Source organism: Rhinoraja longicauda, chromosome 24 (assembly GCF_053455715.1).
Source record: "Rhinoraja longicauda isolate Sanriku21f chromosome 24, sRhiLon1.1, whole genome shotgun sequence".
Lineage (NCBI taxonomy): Eukaryota > Metazoa > Chordata > Chondrichthyes > Rajiformes > Arhynchobatidae > Rhinoraja > Rhinoraja longicauda.
Window position 1 is genome coordinate 33,094,982 of NC_135976.1, and position 27,403 is coordinate 33,122,384.

General features: G+C 40.3%; 1 protein-coding gene across 1 annotated transcript; it reads right to left on the reverse strand.

The window, feature by feature from the left end:
* Nucleotides 1–3,400: 3,400 nt before the first annotated feature.
* Nucleotides 3,401–27,013, reverse strand: nucks1a (nuclear casein kinase and cyclin-dependent kinase substrate 1a). Its single transcript, XM_078421031.1, has 8 exons — nt 26,883–27,013; nt 24,406–24,449; nt 16,001–16,106; nt 14,932–15,014; nt 11,137–11,280; nt 9,527–9,682; nt 8,051–8,206; nt 3,401–7,092 (listed from the first exon to the last, which is right to left on the reverse strand). The coding sequence occupies exons 1-8, from the start codon at nt 26,897–26,899 to the stop codon at nt 6,851–6,853; spliced, it is 948 nt and encodes a 315-aa protein (XP_078277157.1). The 5' UTR covers nt 26,900–27,013; the 3' UTR covers nt 3,401–6,850.
* Nucleotides 27,014–27,403: the final 390 nt, after the last annotated feature.

Below are 27,403 nucleotides of genomic sequence, written 5' to 3' on the forward strand. Positions count from 1 at the left end.
AGCTATGCCACTTCCTGTCTGTAGGCAGATTCTTGGGGTACGTAATCAGAGATTGTCTTCATGCATGGCTGTAATCGCACTGATCTGTATGCAAAAAATGTATTTCACTGTAACTTTGGTATGCATGACAAAAGAAACATTGTACGTACACCCAACCAGAATTAGAAGACAAATCAGAAAAGCTGACTTTGGAATAAGGTAGTGCAATAAATTAAAGCTCCTCGGAGAATAAAATAGGAGCTTTTCTCAGAGGTTAGCACCAGGCTCTAGTTTCAAAAACATTCAGTGATGATTAAAAGTATTTATACATGACAAAACCTTTTTCTTGGCCAATTTAAGGACCAACCCTCAACAGATTGTTGCAATATTACAAAAATATAGTAATGTTACAAAGCAATTTCCTGTGGAAATCATGGAAAAGCATGCAGTGGTAATTAACTAGGTATCGCACAAGGATCTGGAACATCCAAACGATATTGAATAATCTTAAACCAATTTACCTACTTAAACCAATTTACCTTTAAAGCTAGGTCAGATATTTCTTTACTTCTTGCAAAAAACACTCCAATGTGAAAAAAACCAAACAACAGGTAATATAGGAGCTGGGACAAAATTTAGTTGGATATTTAAGAAATTATATTTAAGTATTATTTCAACGAGTTTAAACTTTGATAACATGGATGTAAATTGTTTGACTGGGTCCCAAGCTCAATTATGAAACTTTGTACACACACCAGATTCAGGGGCAGTTTCTTCCCAGCTGTTATCAGGCAGCTTAACCATCCTATCAATGACTAGAAAGTGGACCTAGGCTACTATCTACATCATTGAAGACTCTCGGACTACCTTTAAATCTGACTTTATCCGAAACGTAATTCCCTTTATCATGTATCTGTAAAATGTGGACGGCTCGATTGTAATCATGTAGTCGTTCCGTTAACTGGCTAGCATGCAACAAAAAGCTTTTCACTGTACCTCGGTACACATGACAATAAACTAAAATAAACTAAACCATCCCCAAACACCCTGAATGGTGGAAATAAAACAAGTTCAATGTCAGAACCTGCAAAAAGGCCAATTTTTATCTGCACATGAATCTTAGTGTTAAGTGTTAAAGTAGTGATGTGTACCCGGCAAATTTTCCAAGACCTCTCAAAGTAGATTTTAGTCCATTTGACACCCGCTCAACTATTTATTTATCCACGTCCAAATTAAATGCCCTCCACACCTATCAGATGCTTTTTTGAAAGGGGTTATGGTGCCAAGAAAGTCATAAGATCAGTATCTATTTGCACTCCAGTCTGCATAACTTCAACAACTGAACTTTGCATTCTCCCAAATGTTTCTTTTGAAGAAACCTGCAGAAACCAAAATAAGGGAGTTTGATACACAGCAGGGTGGTAAATGGATTTAAATTAAACAGGTAAAAGCAATATGTAGACAGAGTTCATACGAAACCTCAGTGTACTTGAAAGCTTAAACGCTTGCATAATTAATTAGTTATTGAAAAAAATACTGTGGGGTATTAAATACATTCAAAACTCTTTTATTCACATCTCTCAGTAATAGAATCTGCTCAATTTTTACAAGTGGCAGAAACATTTCTTTAGTATTTACTGTGGAAACGTGCAATGCAACTCATTAAGCTGATAAGTTTACTGATTTACTTTGTCCATTCCCAATATCATTGCCTCTCTGCCTCCACCACTCTTAATTCCACACTGCTTTTTCTTAGCTGCACAGAATCAAATCCCTTTGCGTACATGCAGAGCAACTGCCGATGATTGTAAATAGCCAGCACTACACTAAAAACACTGAACCGTACACGGGTGTCTCACTTACAACACTCGCTTTGGAGAGTTTTCTTAAAGCTTAAAGTTCCACGTCAGGATTCTTGTCACGGGGACCTTCATTTTGTCCAAATGGCCCCAAGAAGAAACAGCCTCTTGCAGAGCACAGCTCCTGCATCTTTCCCAGCTCTTGCGAGTCCACGTTTTTGTTTTGTACAAAGGATGCAGAATCACCTGCGCTGTTAAGTCTCAAAATGTTTCAGAAGCTCTCAGCATCAATTTTAAATTATCTGCAATTCTTCAATTTATTTGTTTTCAGAGAAACCCAAATCAGCCCTTGTTACAAGAGAATACAGTGGTATTTTGTTAGAAGGGAAAAATGTTATTATCAGTCTGAACCAGCCAATCAATAACTGGTCGATGGCAGCACTAGTGTCTGAGTCATTCATGTAACCAGTAACATTTCAGTTTTAAAACAAAACTATACTAATCTGTCAATGTGAAAATAGACTTGGTATTATTTGTATTTCGATAACCAGCAAGATTTTGGTCACATCCATGCAATCAAAAACTCCTGACATTTCACAAAATCCATAAGAAATGAGGGAATTGGTAAAAGCCACTAGCTTTTCAAGGCAAAATACAATCCCAAGTAGTGAAATTCTCAGTCTGCGGTATCCGAACTATAGTATATTACCAAAGGTAGACACGAAATGCTGGAGTAACTCAGCGGGTCAGGCAGCATGTCTGGAGAGAAGGAATGGGTGACGTTTCGGGTCGAGACCCTTCTTCAGACTGATGTCAGGGGAGGGGGGCGGGACAAAGATAGAATGAAGTCAGAGACAGTAAGACTAGTGGAAGAACTGGGAATGGGAGGGGATAGAGAGGGAAAGCAAGGGCTATCTGAAGTTAGAGAAGTTAATGTCCATACCGCTGGGGTGTAAACTACCCAAGCGAAATATGAGGTGCTGTTCCTCCAATTTGCGCTGGGCCTCACTCAGGACAGAAAGGTCAGATTGGGAATGGGAGGGGGAGTTGAAGTGCTGCGCCACCAGGAGATCAGGTAGGTTAAGACAGACTGAGCAGAGGTGTTCAGCGAAACGATCGCCGAGCCTGCGCCTGGTCTCGCCAATGTAGAGAAGTGGACACTTGGAACAGTGGATACAGCAGATGAGGTGCAGGTGAATCTCTGCCTCATTACCAACATGTTCATGCTAACCACTTATCCTACGTGGTATTTTACAAGTGATATTGCAAACACCCGTTAAAATTAATAAGGATGTCAGAATTCAAAGTATTTATCACATTTTTCACCGTTAAAAATGTTGTACCAGCATCTGCAGTTATTTTCCTAAAAATCAGGTTTAGTACATCATCCTCACCCAATGTCGGGGAGGCAAATTGGAAGCATAAATTTAATAGGTCTGCAAATAAAGAGTTTTTCCCCCATTTAATCAAGTTCTTGTGGCGATGAAAGCGTGTTTGTAACAATGGATCTCAAACCAATTTTGGAAAATTTATTTTTAAAATGCAAAATGATTTTATCTTTTCTGGATACAGTGTAAAGTTTGAAAAAATGTTACTTTCTCACTTTTACATACAAACCAGGAGATAAAAGTAATGTGCACATTAAAAGTACCACAGACAGGAAATACAGAACCAAAATTCACAATTCCTGGCTGAAAAGAAGGAAATGCAACAAAAAAAAAACCTAAGTCAGGCTATGGAAACAGATTTAATTATTTGCTCACAGAATTACTTTGGGGCTGAATTTCTGAAAAAAAGCATTGCAGCGAAGATCATTCATTCAAATGCAAAGATATGAAAAAGTGTGATATATTTAGGTGGGACAGGTATCTTTGGTTTTCAATTTCTCCATCCTTGGTGGCTTGTCCCCATCTCCTGTGGCTCTGTTGTACAAATCGATTGCTAGTAGACAGCTTGCATATAACCATAAAGATATGTAGAAAACGAACTGGACAGATGTTCTTGTATAGCAACTCTATTCAAAGCCTGTGAGTTAGAAATACTAAGAATACAGCAGTTTGAAATTGTCTGAGCTGTCTATTTTTATATAAAATGTACAGCTAATACTCTTCTTCTTCAAAATCTATTGCCTCATGTGGTGTGCAAATAAACTTTAGCACTTTTACTGTGCCCCCTCACCAAACGAGTTCACAAATATTTTTAACTCGCATCGTACTTTATACTGACGTTATATTTACTTTATTCCAAATTGGATCATAAAGTGAATCTGTAATAAATCATTGCAACAATGTGGTGTTAAAAAAAAGCACAACAAAATATTGGATCAGAAGCAAGATTGGCAAAAGCGGCTGAATAATAATGAAGTTAAATTTGAATACTGGTACTTCCAAAAAATTAGAAAAATATAATTATGAAATACAAATTAATTTCAGCATGGATTCTTTTTTTCAACTATTCATATATTAAAAAAACACTGAATACTCAAAATATCCCAAGGGATATCGAGCTTGTTGCTTATAACCATCGACTGTCATATCCAAGTAAAATGGATACCATAATATAAATTGGGCATCATAAAGATGGGTAGATATCCATAAGTAGTGCTAACGAAATCAACATGAAGTTCACTTTTTGCAGAAAATAGAGTCTTGAGTTAAACGGTTATGTAGAAACAGCACATTTTCATTTATCATATTGGAATCTCAACCCGTCCTTCACACGTCCCAACAGCTAGTTAAATTTACGGACTGCCAAATTATGTTAGAGTTTAGAATATTGCAATACTCCACGTAAAGTTCAAAAGCACATTCTTCAATAGATAAGGCAGCCATATGTGTCTCTTAATAACTACTCTTACCAAGAAGCAACCATCTTATAACCTGAACTCTATTGTGAGCAACACCTGATCAAAACCTTACGAGCGCAGATGAGTTCAGTCTATTCAATGATACAATATTGTATTCACCCAAACACAATAGCTATCTTTACAACTTAAAAAGCCTAGGCAAAGAAAATTCGTCTTACTTTTACAAGATATACTGGAGTTTTTTTGGTTTTTTTAAGTTAAAAAAAAATTGGGGGGGGGGGATATTAAAAAACCTCCTGCTAATATACTTTAATTTCACTTCACACATCATAGGACATGATCCTTATTTTTTTTTAAATCTGACTGGAAATGTGGAATGCAGCTGGGGTATATGAGAAAACTATCAATATTTTTCAACGTATTACAAAGCAGAAAGCACAAACGCCCAAAATATTCTAGGATACAAATCTTGAAATAAAACTGTAATGGGCATTTTTTTTTAATAGACCCCAGCATAGACCATGAATTTTAAGCTACTCTCAAAGTTATAAGTGTACTATACTAATGCCCCATTTTTAAAAAATCACCTCCTTTCTCACCTATTTAAATCTTTTTTTTAAAACAGCCTTCAAAATAATTGAGCAAAACCATTTTACATCAGCAGACATTTAATGTTCTGTAGCGAAAATAAAAACAAAAGAAATTGAAAGCCCACTTAAATTGAATGTCAACATTAAGAATTGGCTGTACAAGTTTTTCTTTCTGTAACTTACAAAGATATGGCTGCTTTGACAAAATGCTGATAAAGACAAAACAAATGCGCATTTTTTTCAGGATTGATTTGATCACATTCATTTTTAAATGTTTCAATCTGCAAAAAAAAACAATTCAGTTCACAAGATCAGACCTGATGACAGTGATTGTTGGTGGTGCATAGCTGTTTCCCCCCCCCCCCCCTTTTTTCAATATTAAACACAAGTGTTTATGGTAAAAGTAGCAATGATAACCTTGTAGTAGTGTCACAGGATTATCGCATCCCACACTATCACTCATTTACTTGAACAACTTGACCATAATATTTTAAATACAATCATCAGCTGCAATGGAGGATTTCCTTTTTGTGAACCGGCTAGATTTGAACTGCAGAACACTGCGCCCTTTTAAATCCCAGTAAAGTTTAAAAACAAAAGTCTTGGCTGACACTAACCATAATTTTTTTTAAATTTTTAAATCGAACACACGATCATTTTCCTTTCAAATTTACACAAACTCAAATGAGACTGTAATGTGGTCTTTAGTTATGCTGGGAAAATGCCACGAGGTTCATTTTCAATTTACATGGATGGATCGGCTCAAGAAGAGTATTCAAATCATGAGGTAACTGGGTACAAATGACTAAAATATTTGAGATGGATTTTAGAAAATTCCTTGGATAATATACTGCGATACGAAGGGCAATCAGTCAGCATCGCTGCTCATGACAGATACCTGTCCTTAAGACGCCACAAACACTTTCATTATGGCCATGTGCAAAATCTACACCTGCTTTTAGTGAAGCTGCACCTATAATTTGTTGTTCACTTCGCCATGTGTATTTACAGCATTTAAATTTTACACAGTTGAGATAGTTAAACTAATGTTAGATATTTACAGGAGTCTTTGATCTTGTCTTTTGTTATCAGATCTTTCAAACAAAGGAATCCACAGGAATGATACATTCGATAGGCAAGGCAACAAGAGAACGAGGAAAATTATACCTTTTTGCTGCCAACATGAATGAATTTCATGTTTTATAAATTAAACTTAAGACATCACAAGTTTCATCCATTTTGTCCTTTTTTGTACATAATTAGATGCTATAATTGGGAAGGTGTGTTAACTTCCTGGAAAGGCCAAGATCAAACAAGCAGAGGGTTGCCTGAACATAAGCAGGGCGTTCCCTCTGCTGTTAAAATACTTTTGTAGCTTGGCAAGACTTTTCACTTGAAATTGTCACTGTAAAGTCAAAGTAATTTGCCAAAAACACTGGTAATTTCTACTAGCTGCAGATTCTAATTTTGAAAAGATCAAAGTAACTCCTATAGAATAGCACGCCAAATTTAAAATTTGATTTTGTTACTAACAACGGCAGGATACAAAAAGGGACACAGCCTTTTAAAAACAGCACACACACGCACACCAGTCCCGTGTCTATACCTTGTGAACCAAGCTGTCAGTGAAGTTGTATTCTAAGTCTACTTATATAAAAAATATCCCCTTGTATTGTTCAGTCATCCCCAGAATTAACTTCCTCCTCTTCCTCCTCCTCCTCCTCCTCCTCATCTTCTTCCTCCTCCTCATCATCTTCTGGCTCCTCTTCCTCGTTTGTTTCTGGTGGAGGGCTCTTCTCCTTCTTTGATTCTTTAGCAGGACTTTCCAGTGGTTGGCCCTTGGAAGGTGGTGATGCCTTTGTGGCAGCAACCCGTCCCTTTCCTTTGCCTTTTACTGGACTGGGGGTTGCAGGGGTGACTTGGAAATAATAAAAAGACACACAAATCAGTAATTAAACACATTCGATAATGCAACACAAATAATTTATTTTCAAAATAATTCAATACACACTTAAGATTGACAGATTTTTAGTACAAGAATAACTTTGATACAAGGGGTGGCATAGTGGCGCAGTGGTCGAGCTGATGTCTTACAGCGCTAGGGACCCAAGTTCGATCCGACTACGGGTGCTGTCTGTTTGGAGTTTGTACGTTCTCCCCGTGACTCCCCGGTTTCTTCCCACACTCCAAAGATGGACAGGTTTGTAGGTTAATTATCTTTGGTAAAACTTGTAAATTGTCAGTAGTGTGTGCTAGTGTAACAGGGATTGCTGCTCGGCGCCGACTCGCTGGGCCGAAAGGCCTGCTATCCGTACTGTATCTCCAAACTAAAACAATGAAATGCTCAGCTAACTGGTAGCAAAAAAACAAAACTTGTTGCCCCTAACTGTAATGAAAATATTGCTCAATAACTCATCACTCGCATAATAGCCAATTCTATGTTGTGAAATCTGTACACTAATCCCCCTCATTTCCTTCAACTCTCAGCCAAAGTTGAAGAAAAAAACACCCCACTCTTTCAGAACGTTGTATATAAATCATGGAATAGTTAAATCATGAGAACATTTCACAAATGCCCAGCCTAAAATAACAATGAAAAAGGCCCATCATTTTTCTTGGTTGCAGATACAGTAGAGACACAATCATCCTTTGTCTTTTGCCAACCCCAAGATATATCAACACACTTATAAGGAGTGAAAACTTCAGTTTACCCTTTACTCTAACTTCCTCTTACGAACTTAATTGCACAAACCAAGCGTTTAGCCTTCTCCTTTGGACCCACTGATTTTGAACTACCCGATCATATGTCTGTCTTTACTTCAGTTTAAAGAAACACGAGACAGCCTGTGCCTTTAGCTTTTCCGTTATCAGCTTACCTGTGGCGCTGAGTCTCGGCTTAGGTGTCTTCTTTTCCTTTTTCTCAGGTACCGTTTTAGTTTTCCTTCCCTTTTTGCTTTTCTTCAAAGAACTCTCGTAGTCGCTGTCATCATCCTCCTCCACATAGAAGTCTGCATCGCTCCCAGAATCCCCTTCTGCAACCACATTGTACAACTGTGAATTTCAGTCATACAATCATTGATTTTAATTTTGATCTGATCTTACACTATTCAGAATTTTTTGGATCTGTATTATTTCTTTGGAATTAATAACCATTTAGGGCTCCTTGACGAGCACTAACACAAATGAGGCACACCACATTACATGGCGGCAGAACAGTGACAGTTCTGGGCAAGAAATTGTCTACAAATTCAAAGGCCACCAGGAAAAGCCACAAAACTGACTGACCTACTCAGCAACATGAATCTGTTATAAGTACAGGTGAAGGTCATACATGACCATTTTCAACAATCAGCAATAAAACTGTATCCATTTTAAAGGATTAGCTATGATCCTTTGTCCTTTACTCATCCAATACACAGTAGCCAAACTGAAATTACTCTACATGCATTCTAATGACACGCACCAAGTTTTTAAACAATGGTCGTAGAAAAACAACTAAAACTACTAGGTATTTAAGACTTGTGTATTTTGTGCATTGTATGTAAAACAAAGACTTTCTCTGTATCTAGGTACACGTGACAATAAAGTATTATTGGATCACTCTTAATTCAAACCTCAATTAAGGAGATGTTACATCTTCTAATTAAACCAGCAAATGAAGTTAATGAAGTTAATACATCTGATGTACAGCAAGTAACTGCCCAAATTCAATTGACTCATGGAGACTGGAAAAACTGGATGATAAGTATCACAAGCCACTGAGAAACAGGTATCAACAGAATGTAATGCATTCTACTTCCATCCATCAGGTAATTTAGAAACTGCGGCACTGAAGTTAGACACAAAATGCTGGAGCAACTCAGCGGGATAAGCAGCATCTCTGAAGAGAAGGAATGGGTGACATTTCGGGTCGAGACCCTTCTTCAGACTTAATTGGTTCTAATTGTGCTTTAATAGATATCAAGTAGTAACACTGTGCTTAGCTGTGGTTCCTATTGTCATTGACTCTGGTGTCAATTGTATGAAGAGTGGGTATTTAGATGAAAGTGTGCTTTAGGTGTGCTTCAGACTGAAGAAGGGTCTCGACCTGAAACGTCACCCATTCCTTCTATCCAGAGATGCTGCCTTTTCCGCGGAGTTACTCCAGCATTTTATGTACATCATCACCATCCTGAATTGTTAACTCTTCCACAGATGAACACCTGACCACCATTATATTCCATGCATCTTCAGATTTTATTACAAATACCTAGGATCTGCAATATTTTACTTATATGCTTCAATCAAGACTAAAACTACAATCTTTTATTATTCTTAACAAAATTTTAGGTGCCACAAATTAAATCACTCACTTTCCTGAACAGCCTCTTCATCATCTTCATGCTCCTCTTCACTTCCACCATCATCCAACAGGATTTCTCTCTGTTTGCTGGCAGCTTTGGATGCAGCTTGCCTTTTCTGACGACCATCTTTCTGGCCTTTTTCATCTTCACTCTCATCATCGCCTGCTGAAAGATGCAAGTAGGCAGGATTAAAATTTAAGATCACAATTCCATGCCACTAATTATGAAAGACGTGACAGATACCAGCAACATATGCATGCACCTTTATGAAGTTGTGATGTTGATGTCTAAGACCATAAAAGATGGTGCCAGGCACAGAAAATGTATACCAATTCAAGGGTCTCGACCCGAAACGTCACCCATTCCTTCTCTCCAGAGATGCTGCCTGTCCCGCTGAGTTATTCCAGCTTTTTGTGTCCATCTTCGGTTTAAACCAGCATCTGCAGTTCCTTCTTACACAATTGAAATTGATACTGAGTCAACCTAGAGGTCTACAGTAATAGGATTTTTCATACGAAGTTAGACAGGCATACAGAGTCATGCGGCATGAAAATAGGCCCTTTGGCCCAAATTGCACACACCATTTACACTCGTCCTACCTGCCTGCTTTTGGCCCATATCCCTCTAAATCTACCCTGTCCATGCACCTGTCTAAATGTTTCTTAAACAGGGTTACAGCGATGTAGAGATGTTCTACAGTGATAAAATGAAGCAACACCTTGCATTTCTCCACCTGCTAACTTGTGGCATAAACATTGGAATGCCACTATTCTTACTATTTTCTTCCAAGATACCAAACTTTGCAGGAAATAAATGCCAGCATTGCAAATCACCTTAATTATCATTCTTTAGGAGGAAAGGTCCTCACTGGTGTACCACAGCCAAGTCAAATTATTTCCTTTGGCACACACTAGTTGGTTTATGGCTTGTTATTGAGAAAGTCAAGGATCCAGTTGAAATGAGATGCGCTGAGACCAAGTTCCCCGAGTTTGGTAACAATTTGAGAGGATGATAGTGTTATATGCCAAGATGTAGTTCATTTTCCAGATGTCTGTAAAAACTCCACCCAGTTGGTCCATGTTAGTTGAGAGAACAAGACCAGGTACACCATCAGATCCAGGCGCACTAAGGGTTCATCCTCACAAAGAAACTTCTGCATTGGCCTCGGCTTCTGAGATTACAACGCCTATGTGGTACCGAGAGGACACTTCAGTGATCTCCCTTCCAAAGTTTGAGTAGAACACATTGAACTCATCTGGGAGTGAAGTCTCGCGGTCGCTAGAGCTGCCACTTGATTCATCTTTTAGGAAGTAAATGGGTGCACGTTCTGCCACAACTGCCGAATGTCCGTCTCATCCTCCAATTTAGAGCGAGTCTCTTTTAGTCTTTTTGATGGCCTTAGAGGTCATACTTCGACTCCCTGTTTGAAACTGCGTCGCCAGGCTCGAAGAGCTGAGATCCAGTTCTCAGATTGTTGCGGATCACTTGTCACTTGCAGGTCTGATAGTGCATATCATTTCTGTTTTACTGCAAGTTATTATCAAATCCAGTCTTCCCTACTCCATGGGAGCACCAAGCACCAGTATCCTCCTCATCTAAAAGCACAGGATAAAACATACCTTCAGCTGATTTCCTGGTTTTTCTGGGTGTCCTTTTCTCTTTCTTATCTATTTTAACCCTTTTTCCTTTTTTGCCCTTTTTCTTTGAAGCTTCATAATCACTGTCGCCGTGGTCCAAATCTTCTTCACTCCCCATGTCCTCATCTGAAAGCAAATTAAAGAAAATTCTTAAAGGCAAACTGGACTAATTACCATTTCGACAAATACACCAGGTAATTTAATGACAAAACCTAAAGAATGTCTCAGCTGCATTGACAAATGAAACACAAATCAATGGTAATCACAATTTTTGTCTGAGAAGATGAAAAGAACTAAGATTAAGAGACTGCATTCAGCCGTTATAATTCCTCTCTCGAAACTTAGGTTAAAAAAAGCCATGAACAGCAAGCCCTGTGACTAACTAGGCTATAATCAATAATCTTGACCAAGTATGCAACATCTATATCATTCTATCACTACTACCCCAAGCCCACATCCGCTTTGGCCTCTTCCCCATCTTGCAGTCCTGGAATCACAAAGGGAGAGAAAATTAAATCTTGCAACTCTGCACCATATATTAGTGTCCCAAAATGCACTATCCACTTCAAAACTCACATTAAATCACTCTAGAGTGCATAGGATGCTTAAGCGTAATAAGCATGCATAGCAAAATAAAAGCATGCACAATCACCTAGGAAATTCAAGTAGTGCATACGCATGCAAAAAGGCGAAAAATTAGACAGAAACCAAAAAGGTGCGACTGCTATCATAGGAAGCGGTTTCTGCTGGTCCTTGTGTGGCCTTTTAATATTTAAAATTGACTTGTTCTTGTAAGGGAAAGGATAAACACATACGACATTCCCTTTCGACAAAGTAAAAAACTTGGAATTGTATTTAGGTACAAGAACTTTGGCTAAAACAGAGCTGGATTCAACAGTGCTACTGTTGGAAAGTATAAACTCAGGATTTTGGGGGAGGCAGGGTGTTTGCAGCTCCCCCTCCCCCCTCCCCAGATTTAAATTTAATGAGCATCATTAACCGCAACTGCTAAATTTTGAAAATCAGGAAGGGCGAAATAGGACATGATAACAAGGCATGAAAGTAACTGTCAGGCACTGTTTTTCCTGCTCCACTTTATGTCAGGTCCCATTTACATTATAATCCCTCACACAAAGACGTAGATACTTTATACCTTGAAACGATATTGACTAGACTAAATAGTAACTAAAAATTATCAATAGCCAACTGAAAACAATCACCAACTAATTTCAAATTATCACACCGTGCTAAGTTGTAGTTGTAGCAACTGTCGACAGTTAGAGAAGCATCAGCTCAGAATTGATGAGGTGAGGCATCTGCTTCAAACAGGGCTATGCACTGAGGAAAGCAAAATAATTCTGTGGGGTTACACACTGTAGCTCTGAAAAAGGCCAGGGTCTATGAGCAAGGCAGATGGTGGGATGCAAGGGAAACAGTAACTTTGGTAAATATTGTAGAATGAGACAGGGAAACAATGAATTGGCAGAGATACAAACAAATATTTTGTACAGCATCACTGCAAAAGCATCGTAGTAATAAAAATATCAGCAGAGAAGGGAAAAGTTAAAAAGGCACCGTTACTGGAGAAGTATTAGGCAAATTAATAGAATGAATGTACAAGCCATGTGAATCTGGTGGCCTTTTCTATCATTATCTAAATAGAAAAGGCTGCAGAGATAGCGGATGTATTGATTACAAACTATCAAAAGATTCTTGAATCTTTGGAAAATTGCAAAAGTTACTCTCTTATTCAAGAAAGGAAGGGAAGCAGGAAAACAGAGCCCACCAGCGAGGAAAAGCTGTAATGCACTGTTGGGGAAATGCTGAAGAACATTAAATCATAACACAGAGTTTACTAGCCTAATGAATGGGAAATCACATTTTATAAAATGATTAGCGTTCTTTAGGAATGGATAAAGGAGAATTTTCCAAAAGTAATTCAATAGAGTAGCACATAAAGGTCGCTGCACTAGTTAAGAGCTTGTGACATTGGGGGAAATACATTAACAAGGATAGTGGATTGATGAAAGGTAATTGTACTGAAACACGAGCTAACAGAAAACAGTTGCAAGAAATATTACTTTCCGGTTGACAAGCTGTAACAACGGCATTGCCACAGGAATCAGTGCTGAGCTGCAACTATTTACAATCTATATTTAAGGACTTAGATGGAGGGAGACCAAGTGTATTTGCTGATAATACACAGATAAATGAGAAAGCAAGTTGTGAGCATAAGCTTTAAAAGCAATTTCGACAGGTTAAGCGGGCAAAATGTTGGGAGAGGAGTACCATGTCTAGAAATGTGAGGTTATCCACTTTGATAACAAAATAGAAAAGCAGAATATTGTTTAGAGACAGAAACCTATTACACTTCATTTGGATGTACTTAAAAAATATAAACAATATTGACATAAAGAAGGCAAATGGAAAGATGGCCTCTGGGTCAAAGTAGGGCAGTCTTCCTACAGTCTCTGACTAGACTGCACACAGATAACTGTTTACACTTCAAAGGTTCATTGGGAAAATATTGCACAAGTTGGAGCTTGTAAGGATGAAAAGGTAATCATACTGGAACACAAGACTCTGAGACAGCCTGTCAAGGTATATGATGTGAGGATATTGCTTTAGTAGAGAAGCAAAGAACAAGGGGGCATAACTTCAGAAACCTCAAAGCCCTCCACAAATGGGCAAAAGGAACAAGTTTGGAGCATGATGGAATACTTTCCACTTGCCTGGAGAAATGCAGATCCAAGAATAATAATAATAACAAGTCAATAAGTTCACAGCACCCAGAAGAGGAAGAGATAGGGTAAATACATTTTCTTTTTCCCAGAGTAGGAAAATCAAGAACTAGAGGACATAGGTTTAAAGTGAGGGGGTAAAGATTTAATCGGAACCTGAAGGGCACCTTTTTTTTGGTAGGTATTTGGAACGAGCTGCCAGAGGAGGTAGCTGAGGCAGGTACTATCACAACGTTTACAAAACATTTTGTACAGGTATATGGAAAGGATAAGTTTAGAGGAATATGGGCCAAACGCAGGCAGATGGGACTAGTGTAGGTGGGGCACGATGGGTCGAAGGGCCTGTTTCTGCACTATATGACTCTAATAAGGCAGCTTGCTTGCTTGGCACTCCACCCACCACCAGCCATTTGTCTGTAGCATGTATCATCTATAACACGCTCTGCAGTTACTCGCCAAGGCTCCTCATCAGCAGCTCTCGCACCTCGTAATGAAATGAAAAAACTATTACAATTTTGCTAGGGACCAGGTTATCCCAAAGATGTTAACTATAAGTGCAGTAAGTGACTACACGTTTTAGGTGCACCTGAATTTCAAGCACAAAGAGCCGTGTTATTTCAGATCTCTCTAACTACAAATCAGCTTGTCTAAACTTGTTCTTTGTTGCAAAATGTTTATTCAGATTTTAAAAAGTTTGTTTCCTATGTATTCCGGAAAGTCAGGAAACTGCAAAATAATGTGCCACATGTAAAAGCCCCACGTATTTTTTTGCCTTTGTTCTTGTTTGCCCCCAGTTATTTACTTAAAAGGGATTAGCTTGGAATGACACACTGCCTTAGCTCAATTAGCTGCCATGATATTGGTGTGTTCAAAAATTTATTCTCCCTCCAAAAGACCTGTCTCCTGGAATTTATGTCAATCATAAAACGGTGGCACCTACAAATGCAGAGCTATGAGATAGACAACTACACTTACATTAGGTTGCTTCCTTCAGTCTGACCGTTAACCTGTACCATACAGTTTAATGTAAACCCACCAGGTGAATTGGATGTCTCCTTCTTGGACAATGCAATGGCAGCCTTCAGGTCCTTTTCATAAAGCTTGTCGTCTGATTCCTCGCTGCCAAATAAATAAGAATACGTGCCAATCCAAAAACTTCTTGCGTAGTTATACTCCATAAATATAATGTGCCATAACTTATTCCAACTTTGACAATGATGCATCACATCAAAGAAACAAGTTTTCAGTTCTGGTAATGAAGCTGTGCTGAATGGAGTTTTAAACTGTCAAAGACTAATTGCTGCAGGCGCATTAAATTAGTCTGTATAACTTGGGTGGTTTATTTTGTAGGCATGGGTTCACTAACAACAAACCAGCCAAGAAACCATTTCTGGATTCAAGATATTGCCGAATCTTGTGTAAAAAAACAAAGTGCTAGTGAAGTATTAGATGCACAGAGTCTCTTGCCCAGAGTAGGTGAATCGAGGACCAGAGGACATAGGTTCAAGGTGAAGGGAAAAAGATTTAATTGGCATCTGAAGGGTAACATGGACGTATGAAACAAGCTACCAGAGGAATTTAGTTGAGGCAGGGACTATCCCAACATTTAAGAAGCAGTTAGACAGGTACATGGATAGGACAGGTTTGGAGGAATATGGACCAAATGCTGGCAGGTGGGACTAGTGTAGCTGGGATATGTTAGCTGGTGTGGGTAAGTTGGGCTGAAGGGACTGTTTCCACACTGTATCACTCTATGACTATAACTCAGCGGATCAAGCAGCGTCTGTCCTAACCAGTCAAAACATAGTCTGTCGATTTCTCCACAGATGTTGCCTGACCTACTGAGTTCATCCAGCACTTTTGCCTCAAACCATTTCTATCATTTTGTCACCCATAGCTGAATTTAAACTTGTGCTTCGGAGTACAAACAGCTTGTTTAACCCAACCACAAACCACTGCCTGTACACAAAATGAATTGGAAGTGAGAAATTAAAAACATTTATACACCTACACCAGCCCAACAAAAAGGATCAGACATGTATTAACTTATAAGATAGACTTTTGAAACAAGAAACAGGAAAATGAAGAGTTCCCATAAAAGCTACCTTTTGTCTCGCGCATTCTTCGCAGACTTTCGTTTGTTTTTTCCTTCCCTGGGGGATGCTCGTGCTTTCTTGGCCGGAGGGGGTGAATCTCTTCCATAGGCTTCATCTGCAAGCAGAAATCCTAGTTAACACCGTTATTCTCCCAAACCCCAAGAAACACCACAAAGAGCATGATTCACTTCACCATTCTGAAAGAACACAAGATAATATCCAAACCACGGTTCCAATTGAAAGGCAAACAAGATTCAGACCCTATTAGCCCCAATCCAGAGTATTTTTATAAACATGCCCCCGCAAGAAAATAAACACAGTAAAGGTAAAATGGATGCAAAAATAAACTGTATAATTAAAATATATTAAGATCAATAAATTTCTGTGTCCTTTTTTTGTTGAATTTCTGGGTTACTCTTCCATAAATCGCCCTCAATATCAAAACATACTTGCTTTCAATGCATAGAGTAGGATCTACTAAAGGTGAATGTTGGTTGCTCAGTCTTACAGAACCCACTACTTACACCCAATTCTGAAACTACAAAAGGGCTAAAACAAATAGGTAAAGTGAAAGAAAATAAGTCATCCAATGAAGGCAAATTAATTTTACATAGCAAGAGGCAGAGATAGTAAACCTGCTGCCTCAGAGCTCCAGTGACCCGAGTTCAATCCTGACCCCAGATGCGGTTTGTGGAGCTTGCATGTTCTCCCTGTGATCACATGGGTTTCAGTTGGGTGCTCTGGTTTCCTTCCACATTGCAAAGACATTGAATTGACAGGTTAATTACCCAAGTAGAAAAGCCCATAATATATCGATGTGGTAAAAATCCTTTGGGATGACTTGGTGACAGGGGGAGGATAGGGGATGAAATGAGAGTGGGGAAAAACAACAACTGGATTACTGAGACTAATGACCAGCACGGGCTAGGTGGACCGAAGGGCCAGTTTCCATGGTGTGTGGCTGTTCAAAATTTAGAATTAAAACGTTCAACTGGGAAGAGATGCAATCAATTGCCAGGGCAATGCAAGTGGGCCACAGAGACATTTGAAAGTAGCACAGTATTGTAAACAACAGAGATTACCATGTTAAACCACAATTAGTGAAGCCATAAGATACTTCCAATGAATATTTTTGACGTTTGTGAAAATAGACTAGTGCTTTACATAAAATCCAGGCCCCCACGACACTTTACAGTTAATGCGGTGTGATCACTGTTACAATATAGGATAAGCTGCTGTCTATTATTGTTTGAAAATGAATAAACAATTACATTCTATCTAGTAAGATATCCCACACCTACCACCGAGGGCATTGAATTCAACTGGGATAAGATTCACCAGGCAGCAAAGTTCCTTATAACCTCAATGTGTAAACACACATGCACGAATCAGGATAATTAAATATTGGCATGGTGCCAAACCAAAAGAGCATGTCAAACATAAATTAAATTCCCTTTCAATGCACGTTCTATGAAGGGGCTGCATAGTAATAGAATCAAAGGATCTGGGGCATATTTTACCTTCTCAAGTGTGGAAGCCAAGAGTTGCACAGAACAACTCTGTTGCGATCACAGATCACTCTGCACAGTAAAAGCCAGGGACTTAACGCGTGAACTTTGACATGTGCAAACCGAGGAAAAAATACACCAGATTTTCCAGTAGTCCATATTTCTATCAATTTTTCTGATTTAAATTGAGTAAATCAGACAATAACAATCATGTAGAGTGAAAAGAACAGAAATCAGGATATCTCTAATCTGCATAACATCATAAATCTCCTTGAAACAATGCTCCTGGATTGGACACCACAATAATGAGGGGCACGAGGCTCCTGAATTTACCCACTAGGTACCTAATTAATGAATAATTATACCTCAGCATAACTATCAACTCTTAAGTCTACCATTAAACACAAACATAATGCCGCTGAAGGTGTGAAGATCCCATTAATTGTTCAAGATACTTAAAATTTCTACACTTTTAATCTTTTGATACTTCTGTGTAGTACATAAGCAGGGCTGCATTGTCACAGGGGCCCCTATGCACAGTATATTCTAAGTATTACTTGTTGAAGAGCAGAGAAGCTGCTCATCTGGAGACATTCCTACAACAGCGAATTCACCTCTATTTTACGTTCTGTCATGGTTAATATTGAATACTCTAATTTACACGGTTTAAATTGTGCAACATAGCGAATTTTTCAATAGATTGCTGACAGTCAGCACGTAATTGCACATTACCATGTTAAATAGTAATACCTCAAAGTATGTCTTATCTGACGTCTTTAAAACAATGGCAAGAAATGCAGATATCTCAATCAATTTATAGAAATGCCAAACCCAGCTAATAAACTGTCAAGAACTGTGTCTGAAGAAGGGCCCCGACCCAAAACATCACCGATCCATGTTCTCCAGAGATGCTGCCTGACCCACTGAGTTACTCCAGCATTGTGTGTATCTTTGGTATAAACTAGCATCTGCAGTTGCTTGTTATTACATAGTAAACAATCAAACTAAGTAGTGAGAGTTACATATCCAATAGATACTACTTGCACACTACATGTGTCACTACAAAGTAATTAGTCATTTCACTTCACTAATTTTTACCTCCCCAATGGACAACCCCAACAAATTTTTGAATCATGGGACTATAAGAATGCGATGATGCCATTAACTTTGAAACAAACAGACTGCCTAATATTAAACACAAGCTATATTAACAATGGACACAATATTGATTTCCAACATTATGTCAGTAATGATGGTACTTTCATTTCTATTAGATGGTGATTGTCCATGTCCCAAACACACAATCTCATCTTAAAATTCTGTACCATAATCAGGGACTGTCAGGGAGTGTCGTGATCTTTTCTGTGCGAGTTAAAACAATTTGCTGGATATTATACTTGTACAGTCCACAGCAGTTGCTGTTATATAATGATTAAACAATTGTTCCTTGCAAAAGCAGAAGACCCAATCTTCAACATGATTGATTGCTGCAGCCAAATCTATTGCCTGGTGACACTTGTGGAGTCTGAACTACACTTTCATAGCATATAAAACATGTTTTAATCATCTTAGATTTGGTGCAGGTTCTGCAACTCCAATTACTTCAATGGACAGTAGAGAGATAATGACACAAAGTGCTGCATTAACTCAGCGGGACGGGTCAGGCAGTATGCTTCGAGAACATGTAAAGGCGATGTTTCGGGTCAGAACCCTTCTTCCATGTTCTCCAGACACGTTATCCGACGCGTTGTTACCCGACACGTTGAATTACTTCAGCACTTTTTAAATTTTTTTGTTAACCATCATCTGCAGTTCTTTGTTTCTATAGAGAGATAAAGGCATATTTTTAAAAATGACAATTTACTTGCTTTTAAGTTGTTTAATCTACTTATGCATTGCAGTTGTAGAAACAAGGAACTGCAGATGCTGTTTACCAAGGATAGACACAAAATGATGGAGTAAATCAGCACGCCAGGCAGCACCTGTAGAGAAGAAAGATGGACGATGTTTCCGGCCGGGACCCTTCTATGGGTTGTGCCAGGCCTTGACACAAAATGTCACCAATCCAAGTTCTCCACAGATGCTGGCTGATCCGCTGAGTTACTCCAGGATTTTGTCTTTTCTATGTTTTAGTTTTATATTTTGTTAAGCTATATAAAAAATGCCGATATCGATAAGTGTTCAAGATGGTTTTGCTTAGGGTCACGTTTAATTGGTCAACAAGGGGGACTGAAGGCTGATAAATCCCCAGGGCCTGATGGTCTGCATCCCAGGGTACTTAAGGAGGTGGCTCTAGAAATAGTGGAAGCATTGGAGATCATTTTTCAATGTTCTATAGATTCAGGATCAGTTCCTGTGGATTGGAGGATAGCAAATGTTATCCCACTTTTTAAGAAAGGAGGGAGAGAGAAAACGGGTAATTATAGACCAGTTAGTCTGACATCAGTGGTGGGGAAGATGCTGGAGTCAATTATAAAAGACGAAATTGCTGAGCATTTGGATAGCAGTAACAGGATCATTCCGAGTCAGCATGGATTTACGAAGGGGAAATCATGCTTGACAAATCTACTGGAATTTTTTGAGGAATTAACTAGGAAAATTGACTGGGGATAGTCAGTGGATGTGGTGTACCTCGACTTTCAGAAAGCTTTCGACAAGGTCCCACATAGGAGATTAGTGGGCAAAATTAGAGCACATGGTATTGGGGGTAGGGTACTGACATGGATAGAAAATTGGTTGACAGACAGAAAGCAAAGAGTGGGGATAAATGGGTCCCTTTCGGAATGGCAGGCAGTGACCAGTGGGGTACCGCAAGGTTCGGTGCTGGGACCCCAGCTATTTACGATATACATTAATGACTTAGATGAAGGGATTAAAAGTACCATTAGCAAATTTGCAGATGATACTAAGCTGGGGGGTAGTGTGAATTGTGAGGAAGATGCAATAAGGCTGCAGGGTGACTTGGACAGGTTGTGTGAGTGGGCGGATACATGGCAGATGCAGTTTAATGTAGATAAGTGTGAGGTTATTCACTTTGCAAGTAAGAATAGAAAGGCAGATTATTATCTGAATGGTGTCAAGTTAGGAGGAGGGGGAGTTCAACGAGATCTGGGTGTCCTAGTGCATCAGTCAATGAAAGGAAGCATGTAGGTACAGCAGGCAGTGAAGAAAGCCAATGGAATGTTGGCCTTCATAACAAGAGGAGTTGAGTATAGGAGCAAAGAGGTCCTTCTACAGTTGTACCGGGCCCTGGTGAGAACGCAACTGGAGTACTGTTTGCAGTTTTGGTCTCCTAGTTTGAGGAAGGATGTTCTTGCTATTGAGGGCATGCAGCGTAGGTTCACTAGGTTGATTCCCGGAATGGCGGGACTGCCGTATGTTGAAAGGCTGTAGCAATTAGGCTTGTACACACTGGAATTTAGAAGGATGAGGGGGGATCTTATTGAAACATATAAGATAATTAGGGGATTGGACACATTAGAGGCAGGAAACATGTTCCCAATGTTGGGGGAGTCCAGAACAAGGGGCCACAGTTTAAGAATAAGGGGTAGGCCATTTAGAACGGAGATGAGGAAGAACTTTTTCAGTCAGAGAGTGGTGAAGGTGTGGAATTCTCTGCCTCAGAAGGCAGTGGAGGCCAGTTCGTTGGATGCTTTCAAGAGAGAGCTGGATAGAGCTCTAAAGGATAGTGGAGTGAGGGGGTATGGGGAGAAGGCAGGAACGGGGTACTGATTGAGAGTGATCAGCCATGATCGCATTGAATGGCGGTGCTGGCTCGAAGGGCTGAATGGCCTACTCCTGCCATTCTGCCAATTGTCTATTGTCTAAGGCATTTCTTTGGGATTTAAGTTTTAACGGCCTAACAATCAGAGCTGGGTTTCATGAGGAAATCCTTGCCGGGGGATCTACACCAAATTGGACCACTCTTAATCGGACAGATGACTGACAAACTGCTCAGAGGTAATTCAGAACTTTCAGGATAAAGTTAACTTTATCTGATTAATTTATCTCATTGTTGATTAAAGGACTAGGCTGTATAACATTAATTGCAGGGTTATTACAATAGGAATCCTGCCATATTCTTTCAGGTGTCCCGGGCACAAGAACGCATGCGTACAATTGTTCACATGAAGATTTTAGTTGGGTCTGTCAAGTATTGCACCGATGTGAACTAAGTTGTCAACGATAAACTAACTTCTTACTAGATCATAAAAATTGTAGGCTCGATCCAAAGGTCCATGGAAACTATTTGGTTACTACCAGGTGAGCTTGGCTTTAAAACTAATGCAAAAATACTGGATGGACGTGCATCATTTTGTCCTTTAAATTGCAATGGCCAAACGATAGAATTCCTTTAAATAAATTCAATCAATGCCTCTGTATCTTCACTATGTAACGTGCGGCAACGCCACTCAATGCAGGATAATCGTGGATTTTATTCCCAGTATCTTGTTATTTGCCGTAGGGAAATTAGAACACCCTGAATTTCTCTGCATCATTTGGGCTTCAAGGACGAGAGAAGAGCCGCAGTAATGGGAGATAGAACCCATTGAGCAACATCTGTTCCACGATACACCATCTGATCGGATTCTACTTTCCTGTTCCAGAAAACACGTTAGCAGAAAGTGTCGCCATTACTTACATTACTTAAAGGATCGCCCCATTTTCAAATCTACTGCCATGAAATTATTTATGAATCCTGTCCTTGAAAGTTACCACCCTCAACCTTCATGAACATGGCCTTCAAAATATTCCAAGCTTTACACTTCAACATCCTGATATACTCCACCACCTCCTCCTACCTGGAGGTTATTTATCATGTTACCTGTCCTGCATTCATTGTCAAGTATGGAAGAAAAATGAATATCCTTCTTTACTTAATTTTGACTGGATTTGAACAAGGTAACAAAAGGGTGCTTGGTTGTGACACTTGGCATCTCTCATTAACCAGGTGCAGAAGAGGTTTGTGGGAATCGGCAAAGTAAGATTAGACATATTACCTCTTGTCTGGCAATATGTTGAAGGGTAGATGGTAAATGTAAACATGAAATAGTAGAAGTGATAACGAAGCTTGTTTTCCTTTGTGGGAAGTTACAGTAGACCACCCGCGTCCCCTACCATTAGTGGCATGGACATGTTACTGTAAACGTGGGGCTTGTGATTGGTTCGGAGAGGGGATGGTGGCGTGGGCCGCCTAAAAGGTGAGATAGAATAATGTCAAGATGCCCTTGTATTGTGCTTGACGTGTATTAACCATCTGTTGCTGAATAAGATTAACATAAACAAAAAGTATGTTATGACTAATGAAATAATTGGTACCCATGTAGTTGATAGAATATTTTTGTAGAGTAGTATCTAACAAAAAATAAATAAAAGTTGTTTACTGCACAGTATAACTGTCGGCTAATTCTGCTGTGAAGTCAGTGAACTGGTGGGCAGTTTACTGCCGCCATCTCTCCATGATATCATGCAATAAAATCTCAAAGCAAATCTGCAAAATCTCCGCTTTTCATTTTCCATTAATTTTCCTCTAAATTAATTTCTTCCACACCAAGTTAGCATAAAATAATGAACATACCAATGCCATTTTCAATTCTCAGATGCCTTCATCGTCAAACCCAAAACATCACCTATCCTTTCCTTCCAAAGATGTTGCCTGACCTGCTGAGTTACTCCAGCACTTTGTGTATCTTTGGTACCACCCGTCTGAGTTGACCTGCTGCTGAAGCCAATAATCATTACTGGGTCTATATCCTTCTTGCACTACCTCGCTCACCTATCTCAACTGCCCTTGCTGACCTAGATCGGCCTTAATGCAATATATGTCTGAAGAAGGGTCTCGACCCGAAACGTCACCCATTCCTTTTCTCCAGAGATGCTGCCTGGCCTGCTGAGTTACTCCAGCATTTTGTGTCTACCTTTAATGCAATATAAATTTGGCCTGCTTGGCTTCAAAAACATCCATAGCGTGTCTCCCTAACACAAACTCTCCAGGTCTGTGACACTCTAAGAACACAGCATTTCTGAAACAGGCACCTTGTGTACGTTGATTTTAAATTTCTCCAACAATAATGACATGTCTGCAACTCCAACAACTTAAACCTGTGACTTGTGTTAAAACTAAGAGTTGTGAATCTGTGGAATTCTCTGCCATAGAAGGCAGTGGAGGCCAATTCACTGGACGTTTTCAAGAGAGTTAGATTTAGCTCGTAGGACTAACGGAATCAAGGGAAAAAGCAGGAACGGGGTACTGATTTTGGATGATCAGCCATGATCATATTGAATGGCAGTGCTGGCTCAAAGGGCCAAATCTACCTATTTTCTATGACTCCTCCCCACAACTCTCGGCCTCTCATCATTCCTAAAACAACTGGAGAAACAAGAAACTGTTGATGGGTCCTGTTCTGAAATGTCGTCTGTTCATTCTCTCTACAGATGCTGCCTGACGCTCGAGTTTCTCCAGCACTTTGAGTTTTCCTTAAACAACTACCTCTTGAGGAAAGTCCAGACTAACATTTCAAATAACTTTTAAGGCCAGTGTCAGCAGTTATATTTGAAACAAATTGACACAACATTTTGTAGAAGGATATCAAATTCTATTTGATTAAAATGGCAATTTAGACTGTTAAGTGAAATGTTAAAAGTCACCAATGCCTTAATTTTTTATCAACTTCTGGTCATCTGCCCTAATAACTTCATGCGGTTGAGTGTCAAAATTTGTTTGATAATGACAGAAATATCTTGGGACATTTTGCCAAGTTAAATGTACCCGTGAAAAATGCATGAACCGTTTGAGCCAAAGGTGTCATAAGAAAAGGATAATATTCAAGAAATTTGTGGTGGCTATTCATTAAGTACACAAGGCAAGATACTTAAAATTACCTGGATTTCATGCACAGTACATACCATCAGAATCTTCAAACTGTGAGTAGTCAATGACCTTCCTATTCCTGAAAAAACAGACACATTTGTTACTAAAAGCCCACTTAGTATTATTAAAAATAGTAAAATTTGTAGAGACATTTTAAGATTTAAAAGGTTACAATAATTGCACAACCACATCAGTAGATAAAAAAAGGTAGAGATCGCTACAAGCGTTCAGTTCTTCCCTGGGCTTTCCTGTTGGAATAACATTTGCAGAGGAACATGTTGGGTGAGTGATAGGTGGGTACAGGTGAGAGGGGGTGATTGACAGGTGGTAGATTAAGTGACAAAGGCTAGAGATGAAAAGGAAACAAAAGGGTATCAGATAAGGAGAGGAGGGAAATGTAAAGCCAGTGGGAAGGATAGAGATAGAAGCCAGGGAGAGAAAGAGAGGGGGTGGGGCTAAAAGGGAAATATGGGTCTCATGATGGGAGATACGTTTAGGAGGCGAAGGAGCAGGGTCACCAGGGTGGGGGGGAGAAATGTGCGTCCACTAGGATGGGGAAGAGGAAGCGGATTACTTGAAACTGGATATTCAATATCCATTCAATGTTGCGTTATAAGTTACCCAGCGGCACATGATGTGTTGTTTCTCCAGTTTGTGAATGGCTTCACTCTGGCAATGGAGGCAGCCATGGACAGACAGATTACAATGGGAGTTAAAATGGTCAACAATGGGGCGCTCCAGCAGGCTCTGGCAAGTGTATGGCGAAACGGCAGTCTCGTCTGCGCTTAGTCTCGCCAATGTAAACGATGTTACACCAGGAGCACCAAATGCAATAGATGAGGCTGGAAGACTGGGAGACGCAAGGGGATTTCTGTCTCATTCGGAAGGGCTGTTGGCGTTCCAGGATGGAAGCTAGAGGAGGTTATGGGGCATGTGTTACATATCCTGCAGTTGCAGGGCAATGTTTCTGAGGAGTGGGCAGGTTGGGTGGTGAAGGATGAACGAACCGGAGTGTTGAGGAGTTACACTATATGGCACAATATATCTTGCCCAAATTAAAATATTACTGCCACATATATCATTTAAGTAATAGCTTCTTGATATCACCAAATAAAGTTAATATTCTGGACCCATCAACTGAAAAATGAATGCAATTGAAATTATGACACTAAACACCAATAGTTTCCCTCCCCAAACATACCTTCCAATCAAAACATTTAATTCCAAAAGAAAGGTTGCAGGTACAAATTTCATGTGCTTTAATTAAGACAAAAGTCTGCCAAAAGAACAACTCTGTTCTTTGCTAATTACAATAGTAATTACCATTGCTCGGCTTTCAAAAGTTTCTCATTCATAAAGGATTGTGAACAGTATCTGGAATGCATTCACAGCATGAGCCCATTCCCTCCAACTTACTAGAAACCACATGTCTTTTACAGCACATAATTCAAAATGGAGACACAGATACTGACTTTGCTAAATAAAAAATGCCTGGGGAAGGAAAAAACCCTCTCAGCAAGTGTTAAAAGAAGCCCCACTAGAATCTTATATGAAGTATATACTGATCATGTACAGGCAACTACATATTGCACACACCCCTGCACACATGAAACTGGAAGTGAAAAAGTACTCTTAACCAGCGCAAAATCTGAAAGTAATTTTGGTTACCATAGATTATGGGCAAGAACAGAATCTTGTACAAGTACAGAATCAGACGTGGGGGGAGAAATTAGATTAAAATGAGCTGATGTTCACTCACACACAGGACTGGAGACAGCAAATAGCAATGAGAGCTGATACACAAGCAATTGCAGATGCATGGATCTGCAGTTGTTGGATTTAGGAGGGAAATAAAGGTTAGCTTTACATCAGGCTGAGTATTATTATTACACGCCAGAAACGACAATAAAGTCTGGAAATGCCCGCGATTAGGGCAGGTTGAGGGGGGGCTTCCCTGCCCTGGGGGGTAATGTGGAGAGCGGGGTAGGGAGAGACGGGGAGGAATGTGGGTAGGGAACATTTTGGGGAATGGAAGGGAGAGTGGGGTAGGGTGGTGGGTAGGAAAAGGGGGTAGTGAGGGAGAGTTAGAGGGAATAGTACGGGGAGGAAGGGAATAGGGGGAGTGGTAGGGATGGGGTAATGAGGGAGATAGTTGAATGGGGGGGGGGGGGGGGGAGGGTGTGTGAGGGAGAGTGGTCATTGGGGGGGGGGGGGGGAGGTAGGAAGTGGCGGGCCCAGGGAGTAAGAGGTGCAATGGAAGGGGGATGTGGAGGGGAGTCGAAGAGGGAGGGAGGAGTGAGCGGGGTAGGAGATGGTGAGCCTCTCTGGGGGTGGGGGGAGTGAACCCTGGGGGGAAGCGGGGCCCAGGCTTCAGGGAAATGGGCCGGGGGGGGGGGGGGGGGGGGGGGTGTGAAGTGCAGGCCCTCCTCACCTACCTCCCTCTCCCCCCCCCTCACCTCCCCTCCCCTCCCTCCCTCACCTCCCCTCCCTCTCCCTCCGCGCCGCCACCAACCTGACAGGCCTCGACATCTCTCTTCGGCGGCAAGGACAGCAGCGCTTTTCCGAGAACAACGCCAGAGAAATCCAATCCTTTGCCCCCTCCTCCTCTCCGGGGTTTATTTATTTTCCTCACCCCACCCACCCCCCCCCCCCCACCCCACCCCCTAGGGGTTATTAAAAATAAAAAAAACACCCAGCTAGGCCGCAGGCCCCAGCGCACGCAAACCCGACTCCGCGGCCTTTTTCTGCCGCCAACGATCTCCTCAGAGGGGAAGGGGGAGAAAAAAATCGCAATAAAATGCGCGGGTTTTTTTTTCTCCGGGCGGCGGTTGGCGAATGCGACTGTTTTCTGACAGGAAAAGAAAAGAAAAGGGTTGGTGGTGGTGGTGGTGGTGGTGCTGTGTATGTGTGTGTGAATCTGAAGTGGAGATAAAAGAGGCGGAATAGTTGCGGCGCAACCTAACCTGCTGGCCCGCCTGGTCCCGCCCCCAAAGCCCGCCCGCCGGGGATCGCACCGCGATTGGCCCGTTTAAA

Coding starts and splice junctions, on each gene's coding strand:
- nucks1a (XM_078421031.1), bottom strand. Junction 16,107..24,405: donor ACAGTTTGAAGATTCTGATG/GTATGTACTGTG, acceptor TTCTGCTTGCAG/ATGAAGCCTATGGAAGAGAT. Junction 7,093..8,050: donor GCCGAGACTCAGCGCCACAG/GTAAGCTGATAA, acceptor ATTATTTCCAAG/TCACCCCTGCAACCCCCAGT.